Source organism: Lissotriton helveticus, chromosome 2_1, assembly GCF_964261635.1.
Source record: "Lissotriton helveticus chromosome 2_1, aLisHel1.1, whole genome shotgun sequence".
Lineage (NCBI taxonomy): Eukaryota > Metazoa > Chordata > Amphibia > Caudata > Salamandridae > Lissotriton > Lissotriton helveticus.
In genome coordinates, this window is record NC_136059.1 from 1,592,819,379 (window position 1) to 1,592,831,493 (window position 12,115).

At 44.1% G+C, this 12,115-nt stretch overlaps 1 protein-coding gene across 3 annotated transcripts in view; it reads right to left on the reverse strand.

Moving 5' to 3' along the window:
• The window catches only part of LOC144818798 (phospholipid-transporting ATPase ABCA1-like), a 3,252,877-nt gene that overhangs the window by 1,648,519 nt on the left and 1,592,243 nt on the right, over nucleotides 1–12,115 (reverse strand). For all 3 annotated transcript variants that reach the window (XM_078676562.1, XM_078676560.1, XM_078676561.1), the window contains exon 20: nucleotides 5,340–5,471. In XM_078676562.1, coding sequence (XP_078532688.1) covers nucleotides 5,340–5,471 — 132 coding nt within the window. The remainder of the gene's footprint in view (nucleotides 1–5,339; nucleotides 5,472–12,115) is intronic.

The following is a 12,115-nucleotide window of genomic DNA, read 5'->3' on the forward strand; positions in this document are numbered from 1 at the left end:
GTGTATCATTATCTTGATATCTATCAGGTTTCTTTATATTATCCCTATTTCTAAGGTTGTATTTTTTCACAGAGGGCTCCCTTTGGGGAGACTTGCGTCCTTGGTCAGGAGATCTTTCTCTCCGCCGAGGAGACCTTCCTCTGGTCTGGAATCTTTTTTCTTTAAGATAGGATTGTTTATTTCCTTCCCAGCTCTTTTTTTGTGTTGTTAAATTATTTTTAATAAATATTTTCTCAGGACTTTCAATCAGTTGTGGTTTCACCGGTATTCCACCCAGACTATCTCTTCCTAGTTCTTCATAGGATTTTTCTATGATTCTGGCAATTTCAGCTGGTTGGTCTGCTATATCTGTTTCTTTTAACCTTTGGCGGATCGCCACGTTTGCTGCTTCTCCCTTTATGTTGGCTAATAATATAGCCGAGACCTGCTTGAAGTCTTTCAGTAATTTCATACCAAGAGTTAAACCGGGTTCTGGACCATATTCATCTTGAATTTGTTTTAGCACATCTGGTATTACTGACATGGATGGTACACCATGAGTTTTTGTGTAGATGGAAGCAAAGACTGTACCCCAAGTGTCACAGTCCTCTATGTGTGGTGCGACTCCCATTGGAAGACAGATAGTCAGAATCCTGTGTTTCTCAAGAGGAGTGGTGTCTGGAAACACCGCCTCTATTTGAGTGATTTTTTGTGCTAGCCAGAAAGGTATTTGGCCCGTTTTGCGGGTACTTTACCTAGACAGGACTGTATCTTCTGTGGTGTAATTTTATTTGTGTTCCCCTGATGAGGGGTCAGCTGTGGAATTTTGATTGCCGGTTGGATTGTTGAAGTCCGCATTACATATTGGACTAATTGTCTATGTAATTTTATTAATTGTTTTAGTTGTACTAAAAGAGCTGCTGCAGACATCCCGTCGATGTCTGGATGTGGTGTGTATCCGGCTAGGACCGGCCACGTTGCTCCTGGTCTACCTAGTGGACCGAGCCTGGTGATGTGATTATTATGTTTTAGGGCGCCATTAAACAAGAGCAGGTGCTCTTGGAATTTAAGTGGTACTTCCACCTCCTCGAAAGGAATGTACTCTTCAGGAGGTTCCTCTGTTTTGTAATAGTGGAAGACCTTTGTTACAGCATTAGCTGCTGGAAAGTTTATCCATGAATAGAATACCTCTGTCTGCCGATATTCGTGTGCCTCAATTACGAATATGACTGTGCCACCTCTAGGTGTCAGTCCATTTTCTATAAGTTTTAAGGTTACAGATTTCCTTTTGTTGACCGGGATGAGTATTATATCCGGGTCTGCTTCTTGCATAGTATTATCAGCTGCTTCTAGTTCAGCTGCTATTCTAGCTGTCTCTCTTTCTTCTTCACTGTCTACCATTTTACCGACAGGAAGGTTATTCCGTTTGTTTGCAGATCAGGTTTCTTATGGAAACAAAGATTAGATGCACAATATTTTGGAACAGTGTATCCTTCAACGTTGACTAAACCAAGAACCATACATAGGAGTCTCCACCTGCGAGGTTTGGCGGATATGACCTTTCACCCACTCCAGACGTCTTTAGAGTATTATGGGAAAAAAGGGGTTCTGTGTGAAAAAGCACGACTGAGTTACTCTAATGTCTTGCGTTTTATCGCCTTTCCAAACGTTTGGGCGCCATGTAGTGTAGTTCCAATTATCCCAATAGGCTCTGCGCATTGGAATAATACCTTCAATAGTATAGACCTAGGACGGAGGTTAACTAGGTCTTCTACTGACGATATTAGACTTAAAGTTTTGGGTTTGCCAGCAAGCTCAGAGTTCACTAGAAACTTTCTCGAATAGGCAAGGAGGAGTTGAACCTCCCTGGATAGACAAGAAGGGATTTAGTTTCTGACAACCATAGAAAATGACAACTTTGCTCTCCCCTAATCAAGAGTGTATCTCTAGAGTCATGTGAAAACAAAAGACAACTTATTTTACTCAGTCAGTTCAGTGCATTCTTAGTTTCACCAGATTGTAGAGAAAAGGAAGAGACGGGCGTGTTCAATAAAAGATGTTATTTATTGATCAGTCTCTTTTCTCGTACAAGAGAAATGAATCGATATTATTGCAATAATTATGGTTAAGTAAAGTGCATACAATAAAAGCAGAAGTATAAAATAATACTGTAAAAACATTTATATGGTTTCTAAGCCATATGGTGGTTTAAAATGGATAAAATAGATACATAAATATATACATTTGACTAATCGTACTCAACTGGTGCTTCTAACTACGCCTACCCCAGTGTACCTGACCTAAGCCTAATACTTGGGCGGGAGTAGATAAGTAGCAGTTTAAGTTAAGTTTGTTTTGCCAAGTGACTGACTCAAGAATTCTCTGTAAGGGGTTATTCAGTTCTGTACCTGAGATCTAGAATGGTTGAGGGCTGGTATCTCTCGTCTTTGGTCTCGATATTCCAGGCTGCCTGCAAGGGCTGCTTGGAAGCGCCGGAGCTGGATTTCTCGGCAGGAGAAAGCAGCGTCTCGTTCTCAGCGTGTCAGGAAGGCGGGGCAGCGCCAGCGGGGTCCGCTCTGTGCTGGCCTCTTCGGCAAGTCTCGCTTCTCCGATCTCGTCACCACCGCGTGTGTTTGCTTAAGGCAATGTCGGTAATATTTATACCTGTAAGGTGCCGAGATTGACGTAAGGATGGACATAGATACGTCAATAAGGATGTCATACGAACTGGTCGTTAGCACATTCTTTACTGAAGTTCTCGGTGAAATCAAAACAATGGCCGCAGGGATTTTCCCAGGTTGTCATAGGTTTGATTTGTTTTGAGAACTCCGTATGCCTTATCAGGGGCTGTAGGAATAGTGCTTGCCTAATTAGATGGCAAGCGTTATGACCTAATCAGATAACGCGTTCCTGTGCCGTGGTGTGGCTTAATCAGATAACGGTTTTTGCATCATAGGATGGCTGCTAGTTAATTGTTAACCAGAACAGGGTCAGGAATAGGGGGATCGATACAGAACCTATAGGAATACATCACATGACGAGCTGAGCTCGTCATGAGCGTGGAAGGGTTTAAATTAGTCTGTAAGGGCCATATTTGTCAAACAACTTTGCTGGGTATCTATTGGGCAATCAAACATTTGATTTAGACACGTGCCACTTTACTCTATGTGTGAAAACTGTTGATGCAGTCAGGTGTTTGCTCAGTCCTTTGTGAGCAACTAGAGAACTAGGGCCATATGTATGAAAAAGTCCATTTGCTATTCTCAAATAGAGATTTTTTGCGAATTGCTATTTGAGAATCGCAAAACGCTATGTATGTAAGATTTGCAAAGAATTTTGCGAATCCTACATATTCCTTAATTGTGATTTGCAATTAAGGAATACCTCCCCATTCAATTCTATGGGCCTAGAGGCCCATAGGAATGAATGGGAAGACATTCTCAATTTGTGATTCGCAATTAGAGAATTGCAATTTGAGAATGCAATTTCAAGGGTGCAAGGGTGTCAAAAGGACACCCTGTTGCACCCCATGAAATGTGCATGTGTGCATATGTGGCACACAGATATGCTCTAAGGGCATGTATGTGAGTCACATGGCACTTTGAAAAATGCAAAAAAGTGAATTTATCAAAGAAATCACAAATTACCATCAACTTGAAGTTGGTGGTAATTTGCGATTCCTTTCAGCCAAAATGGCACTTTTATTGTTCTTCTTAGATTGCATTTAAGGAATCGCAAAATAGGGAATTGAAAACTTGCGATTCCTTATTTTGCGAGGGGTGTTTTGTGTCATAGATTGGACACTGGTGATTTGCGAACGCAAACACTGAAATTCTGCGAATTACATATGGCCCCTAGTGAGAAGAATGGTGAGGAGAGTAAACATTGAGCTACAATAATTCAATAATTCACAGATGCAAAAAAGGCGAGGATCTTTAATCTGATTACCTAAAAAGTTGCTATGATTTACTCCTGCCTTGGGAGTGAAGAGGTAGCAAAAGAGTTGCATTTTAGAAACTTCGGGGCTTATTTATCAGAGCCCTGCATCACTTTTACACAACGTAAAATGGTATATACATGATGCATGGCTTTCATTTCGATTCATGAAGCAATGCAAAGCCACCTTGCATGGCTTTGAATAGCCTTGTAACTCAGGAGTAACGAGATGCAGTGCAACTCGCTGTGTCGCCTTACTCTGTGCCCGGGAGTTCCTGGGTGTTTTGCGATGGGTTTTTCCCACACAATACCCATGAAATTTGGCACTGCTCCAGATTAAAAAATGTGATGTAGATCTGGGGAAGTTTCAAATCTGTACGCCTACCGAGGTGAGGTGAGGCGTGAACAGGCAAAATATGCTTATTTCACCTAGTTTTTTCCTCTTTCAATTCGGCAGCACACACAGAAAGAGGAAAACGTCTCTTAGGATTCTTTTTGTGCAGGAAGGTGCCCTTTTCTGCACAAAAACAATCATGCCTGCAACAGAACTATGGTGCAAGAGTGCCTACGTTGGTGCTAGGCTGCTGTTATGGCAACAGCTCAGAGACACCCTAGGGTATTTGTTGCGCTATATAAATTTCGTAAACAGAAACATAAACAAAGAACAGGAATGCACCGTATTGCTTGAATACTGTACATTCCTGCCCTTTCGCTTTGGCATCTTGCTGCTAGGGCACCACAGCAAGATGTCTTGCTGCACAGGTTTTTTATACCATGGGCCTCATTTATGAGGCCGTGCGTCACTTGTACGCCGCCGGTGCATCACTTTTTGTGACGCACCAGCAGCGTAAAAAATGTGCTTTGTTGCACCATATTCACAAAGTGACGCATCTAGGTAGATGTGTCATTTTGTAAACCCCTGCGCCACATTATACCTACGCCAGGTATAATGTATGCAGGGGGGGCATTCTGACGCAAGACAGGGTCATAGAAGTGACGCTGTGAAATCTATGAGATTTCACTGCGTCACTTCTAGGACACAAATGCGTCAATTTCTTACGCCTGCCTCACAGCAGGCGTAGGACTGACGCAGGCCCCTTCACATGGGACTTGCCCCATGTGAAAGGACACATTGCTGGAGTTGCGTCACTTTTGTGACACACTCCAGCAATGCGTCACTTTTGCGCCATACAGATACGTCAGAAATACTGACGTATCTGTAACTCCTTGCGCCATGATGCATCATTCTGTAATTATGACGCATCATTGGTGTCGCAAGGAGGGCGCAGTGAAAAGTGACGCATTGCTGTTTTCACGCAGCGATGCGTCAATTTTCATAAATGAGGCCCCATATATCTATTGCAATATTCATGAATACATGGCTTGAATACGCAAGCTCAGTTACATTGTATTTCTTTACTTACTGATCGAAAAGGACATTGTGTTGAGGACACATTCCCATGTCTTGTCGTATTTGATCCATGTCAGTCTGAATGTCTCTCCCGTATATCAAGGCAGTTCCAGATGAGGGCGGGAACAGGCCAGTCAAGATCGACCTGCAATCATAAAGAAGATGCAGGTTGCTTTCGCCAATATTGTACATAATGATGCAACAAATGGTATGGCTCTAAGGGGGAACATTTCAAAGCTGCAATATTAATTTGAATACGAGAGAAAAACAATCCATTGTGATATCAAATGTAAAATACTCTACTTCCCTTTCAGATGAACTATAATATGTTTATGTACTTCTTTTATAACTGTCTGAGATTTCGAACTATAAACAGATGAAATTGACCTTTGCTGCAAGCTAAAAAGATAGAACCAAATCTAACGAAGCACACATAATACAAATCCTCTATACAGAGGGACATTTTTTTTAACAATAAGAAAAATTATAATGAATAATTTAAAGGTAAACACAAAACCTCGAACTATCAAACGACTCCCTGCCCAGCTACATGTGCCTAATTACGTGTTGGTGGTTGCAGATGGCGGGATCTGGCACTCAATGGCAGAATGAGCAATGCAGGACATGAGTAGGATCCAGCCGGATCCCCAGTTTGGAAGTTATTACTGAGCTGGATCCAGAATCTGGGTCTGCCTCAGTGAAATATGCATAATTTGTGTTGGTATAATTTGCCTGCGCGTGCACCAGTGCTGTATATTGTCTCCTTTCCGTTCAGATCACAACCCAGCGAAGGTGAGGAAGGTTTCTTCTTTTCATATCGAGCAGGACACAAAACAAAGGTATCACATAAAGGGCCATGAGTCATCCTGTTGTTGGAGGGTCGTCCTGGATGGAAGCTGTCTGGAGCCTAACACCTAGATGTCAGTGGTATGGAGTGGAAAAACAAAGGCACGCTGTTGCAAAGTCGTCCTGTGCCCTGGGGACCCATCAACATTTTTGCTGGCTGATACTGGTGGTAACTGACTCTGACTGACCATGGGCTCTGCCTAACCAGGTCCAGGCCCAGGGCCAGTGCTATGCTGAAAGAGACACATTAGAATACAGTTAAAACACCTACATACACTAGGGTACACAATGGTATGGTGGGGTACCCCTGTGATTGGCATGACCTACCCTATAAGCCCCTAGTATGTAATAGGGCAGGGGGATTGAAACTACCTAGAAGTCCCTAGTACCCTAGGGCATGGCAGTTTAGAGGCCGGCAGCTCTTTTTGAACCTGCATGTGTGCACTGTTGAAGCCTGAGGTCAGTTTAAAAGCAGCCCTGGGTGCCAGGACTGCTTTTGAATATTAAATTATGTCCAAGCTCGACTTTGGGGTTTGTGGCACTTAAAAAGGATAACCTACAATGTTGTGGCATATTAGGAACCCCCAGGGTCTCCCCTAGGTGTCCCAGAGGTGGGGGGTCAAGAGAAGGCATTTGTGGCATTTAACGCAATTTCTATGGAAACTGCCCTGTTGAAAATGCGGCTGTGCAAATCAGGGTCCCCGTTAGACCCGGTTCCCGCCCAGGTGGCTTAGCACTCTTGCCCCTCTCATCGTGACCCCATTAATTTCAATCTGGAACTCTTCTTTATTCTCAGGTCAGTTCCCCACATCGTGGAAGCAGGCAATGTTAATCCCCATTTGAAAAAAAACCGCTGGCACTGATCCCTCTGTGTTCAGCAACTATCGTCCTATATCGCTCCTCCCCAAACCAGCCAAGGTACTGGAAAAAGTCATGCAAGAACAACTGGACGACTATCTGGAGTCCAGACAACTTCTCCATGACTCACAATCCGGATACAGTAGGGAGACCATGCTGTTGGAGGTAACTGAGACCATTCGCAAGTGCGTTGATGCAGGCGAGGAGGCCATGTTGGTGCTCCTCGACCTGTCCGCGGCTTTCGATACCATCTCTCATTCAATTCTGTTAGATAGACTACATAGTCGTGGGATATGGGATACCCCCCTGGCCTTGATAAGATCGTTTCTGAGTGGCAGAACTCAGCAGGTCTTTCTCCGGTCTTTTGTTTCAAAGGAAAAAAAACACTTAGCTGCGGAGTGACTCTGGGCTCAGCATTAAGCCCCCTCTTCTTTAACTTCTATCTTTCACCTCTGGCTGAGGTAGTTGAATCTTAAGGGGTCAGAGTGATCTCTTATGCTGATGACACTCAGCTTGTGTTTTCATTTAGAGATCACTCTGACAGCGGCCTTGCCAACTTTAGACGCTGCCTCTCCAATATCGTATCTTGGGTGACCCCCAATACCCTCAAGCTCAATACAGATAAAACCGAGGGTCTGTTCTTCAATCATAGTGCCCCATTTCCGTCTCCTCTGTGGTGGTCGTTTGAGCTCAACCCTCCCCCGACACCGGTGAAATCAGCACGAAATCTGGGTTTCCAAGTCGACAATGAACTGTCATGTAAGACTCAAATCGATAAGGTCACTTCCGCATGTGTTGGCAAACTTCGCATGATTAGCAAAATTGATTCACATAGGACTGTCATCCAGGCCCTTATCACTTCTCATTTGGATTATTCCAATAGCCTTTATGTGGGAGCTCCAGCCTATTTGATCAATCGGTTGCTGATTGTGAAGGCTGCCGCTGCAAGGCTGATATGCAAAATCCCGTACCGCCAGTCAATAACCCCATATCTGATGAAACTTCACTGGTTGCCTGTGCCCTATCGCATCCAGTTTAAAGCCTTGGTCCTGGATTTCAGGGCTTTAAATGGCCAGGGGCTGGCGTATCTCAGACGTAGGCTAAAGCTTGTTCACTGTGCCTGAGCTCTCAGATCCAATTAACTCCGCCTTCTTCTCTCTCCTCGTTTCCGCCGTTCCAGAATGGGGGGCAGAGCATTTGCTGTTGTCACCGCCAAACTTTGGAATAACTTACCATTAAGTCTGCGGCTGACTAAATTTGATCTTTGTTCAGGCGCAGCTTGAAGACCTGGCTGTTTTCCAATCTCTAGCCTACAAGATATACATGTTCCTCTTCAGTCCGTAGCGCCGGGACACCCTAGTTGGGGGTAGCCGCACGCTTTATAAGCTTCAAAATAAATAAATAAATACATATTTATTTGGTACACCCTTATAAAATGAGTTTTATATGCCCTGGGTTAAATGAAATTTCACATTTCACTCCCCACATTGTGGTAAAGTGCTGCTAAAATTCGACTTTGATGCTAGGAGCACTGTGGAGGGAGAATCTGCTGCTTGAAACTCACTGAAGCAAGACATTGCCGAGCTGAGAAGATTGCTGTGCAAAGATTTCTAAGGCCTGACTTCTGAAAACTGCACCATCTGAAACTACAGCCCTGTGGATTATTTTGCTGAAAAAGAACTAAAGAGTGGACTCCCTGAAAGCTACAGGTTGAAAGAGTTCATCTGGAACATCACCAACTAAATCCGCACCTTGGAGAACCACAAGGGGATTTGTAAGGGTTTAGTACCAGTGGATTGTGGGAACTGAAGTCCTCAATTTTCAAGGACCATCTGGGAGCTTCCAGACCCTTAGAGTGAGTTTGTGACACTTTGGGACCCCTAGAAGAACGTCAGGAAGAAGTTCAAGAAGTTTGGAGAACTTTGAAAAAAAGCTCTGTAGAGGGACCGACTCAGCCTGGCCAGCCAGGCTGCCTGCCTTTAACCGGGAGCCAGCCAAGCCAAATAGGTTTGACCTGCTAAATGCTCCTTCGCTCCAACTTCCAGAGAGTGACCAGGACTAGAAGAAATCTGAAGCCGGTGAACCCACGCCGGATCCGGCTGCATGAAGAGCAGTATGAAACCCTGCGTGAAAATTTCCAGCAATGTTTCTAAGTACGCTCATAGAAAAGGTGACCGAGAGCAACCATGAACGCCAAGCCTCCTGCCTACCATCACGTGCCGGCCTGGATTCCTGGATTGCCCCACTGAAGTGCTAGACAAACATTTTCCAAGTCCGCTCCAGGGAAATTGACCGGGAGCACGGCGAAAGGCAAGCAGGCGAACCCTCACCGAATCCAGACTGGCTGGCAGTGTTGAGGGACCTCAGGAAGAAAAGCTCCAGAAAAGTTTTTAAGTGTGAAGGTAGAAACTGAGACCGGGACCTGCCACAAGCTGTAGTCGCTCAGGGCTTCAGCATGCCCGGCCTGAAACATTGACTTTGGCCCGGTTTATCGCGAGCAGGTACCACAATATGGAGCTATATGTTTCTAAGTACTATATTTTGCTAAATCTTTGAAAATTCATATCTCTGGTTCCCTACGTTGAATGTTTGTTGTTTTGGTGTCATTTTAAAGATACAAATATTTACTATTTTCACAAATCAGTATTGAATTTTTGTTATGTGTTGTGTCTTGATTATTTACTAAATTTGTGTTTTTAAATGCTTTACATACCTGTCTTAGAAATTAAGCCTGCCTGCTCGCATCCAAGCTACCAAGGGTTGAGCATAGGAATAATTTTCGAACACCTATGCTGAGTCTTACCATGTGTTAGTGGCCTTATTGCCAGTGGCAGACCTAAATATGCCCCTTACCAATAACCCACTTTCCAACACACACATATTGATATCAATTGACAAGTTACCATGATCCGGAACCAGATTTTTGATGGTTCAACTCTTGTAACTAAGTAATATGCATGCACTGTGAAAATGTCAGCTGTATGTGTCTGTATGAGTAATTAACAATACTGACAGCATTTTTTGTATTTTATTTCATTTATAGTGTTATGGACCCCAACGTAGAGAGTCAGAGTGCTTTATATCACACGCACATGGAATCATACAAGTGTGTGAATTTTTGTACAGGAAATATTGCAAAACGCAATGAGGTTTACAAGCTACAGGAGTCACAAATCATCCATATTGGAAGGCTTTAGACGTTAAGAGTGCTTGGACTGGAGAAACACATAGTTCTTGATTCACAAAGGGCCTCTGGACTGGTGGTGGAGGCCTCATAGTCGTGGTGGACTCTCCACACTTGGGGCGTAATCTCCATAATGAATATCCTCATTGCGGAGATTCTGCCCCTACTGCGGGCCTCTACCATGACTGCGGGGCATCCACCATGACTGCGGGGCCTTCCCAAAGACTGCGGGACCTCCACCACGAGTGCGGGGCCTCCGCCACAAGTGAGGGTCCTCCACCATGACTGCATGGGCCTCCACCATGACTGCAGGGCCTCCACCAGACTGTGGGGCCTCCACCACGAGTGCTGAGGCCCTTTGTGAATCAGGTCCAAGTCAGGAGTTAAAGCATAATGCAGTGTGTGGCTCAGGTTGTCTGTACTAATACGATATGAATATGACCCAAAGGACCGCTTATGAGCACCTTAGAGGCATAAAATATTGTAAAAAAAGCACAACAAGTTTCTAAACCTAAGACTTGCATTTTGAATGCAGCTCCTTGATGCCAGGTCATAGATCACTGTACATTGGTAGAAAGACTAACTTATTTATTTATTTATTTATTTATTTATTTATTTTGTAGAGCGCGTAGTCACCCGGAGGTATCCCAGCGCTAAAAAATCTTATCTCCTGAGTACAGTGGACCAAGGGAGGGGGAGAGGGAAGGAGGGACAAGGAAGAGGACGGGGAGGGCGGAACAAGGAACAAGATAAGGGCCAGGAGTGATTCACTGTGGGAAGAGGTGGGTTTTGAGCTGTTTCCTAAACCGGAGGTATTGAGGTTCGAGACGCAGGGCTCGGGGGAGAGCGTTCCAAAGTCGTGCAGTCTGGACTGAGAAACGCCTGCCTTCCTAACTTATGAACTGCAAACAACAAAAGGATCTCTGTGCCAAAAGCAGAAACCAACTGAGACATCTGAGCCAAATCCAAAGCTGTGATCTGCATGTTACACAATGTGCTTTGCAGCAGATGCATTGAACCTTTATTCTACTTTATGACAAATTTAAGCTGACTGGACAAAACACAGATCTCTCCAGCAAGTGCTTTGGCCACCAGACATACCTCACCATTTCATTATACCATGAAATTCCTGGCCCCGTAGTGGGTGCCTCAAGCCTGACATGTATTTAAAAGGCACCCTTTTTGTGTCCAATGAAGTATTCCAGAACAGGCGTAGGACACATGTGTCATTGTGGCCAGTTTCTTTGTGGCAGAGCTTTTACATAATAAATGTCTGAGTTAAATATTGGACGCTGCTTTTCATGATTCCGCACTTTGTGACTCCACCACCTTTCTTCTGCCACACTTGTGATGTACGGTTTTCCATTTCCAGCACTAGGAATGGGACATATATTTCATCACTAGACACTGGCTCATTGCAAGAGACAGCAAGGCAGTAAAGGGATATAGAAGAATGAAGAGAAAGATAGGTAACCATGATAAAGGGACAAACAACACAGAGTGAAAAAGAACCTGCAAGAGTAGGAAATGAGATACTGTAGGGTGGTGAATAAAAGAGGCATATGTAAGATGGAATCAAGACAAGGCAAGCTTGATATTGAACAAACCGAGCATTCAGCAGTTCCTGCACCGGGCTCTTCAGAAAACCTTTGGGTCTCTGCAGCACACTTACAAAGAGCAAAAAACGCACCACTCTAACGCCTCCTATTGAAAGGCATTCGTTTTTGGCGCTGCCTCAGATTTACACATCTTTGTAAATCTGGCCCAATATCAAAAAGTAAAAGGTGTTGCATGGGTGTGCCCACAGCAACACCAATTGCACATCCCTTTGATGCAGAAAACTGAGTGAAATGGCCCAATATTTACAATGATGTGTTAAGCCACACAAAGTGGCTTAGCGC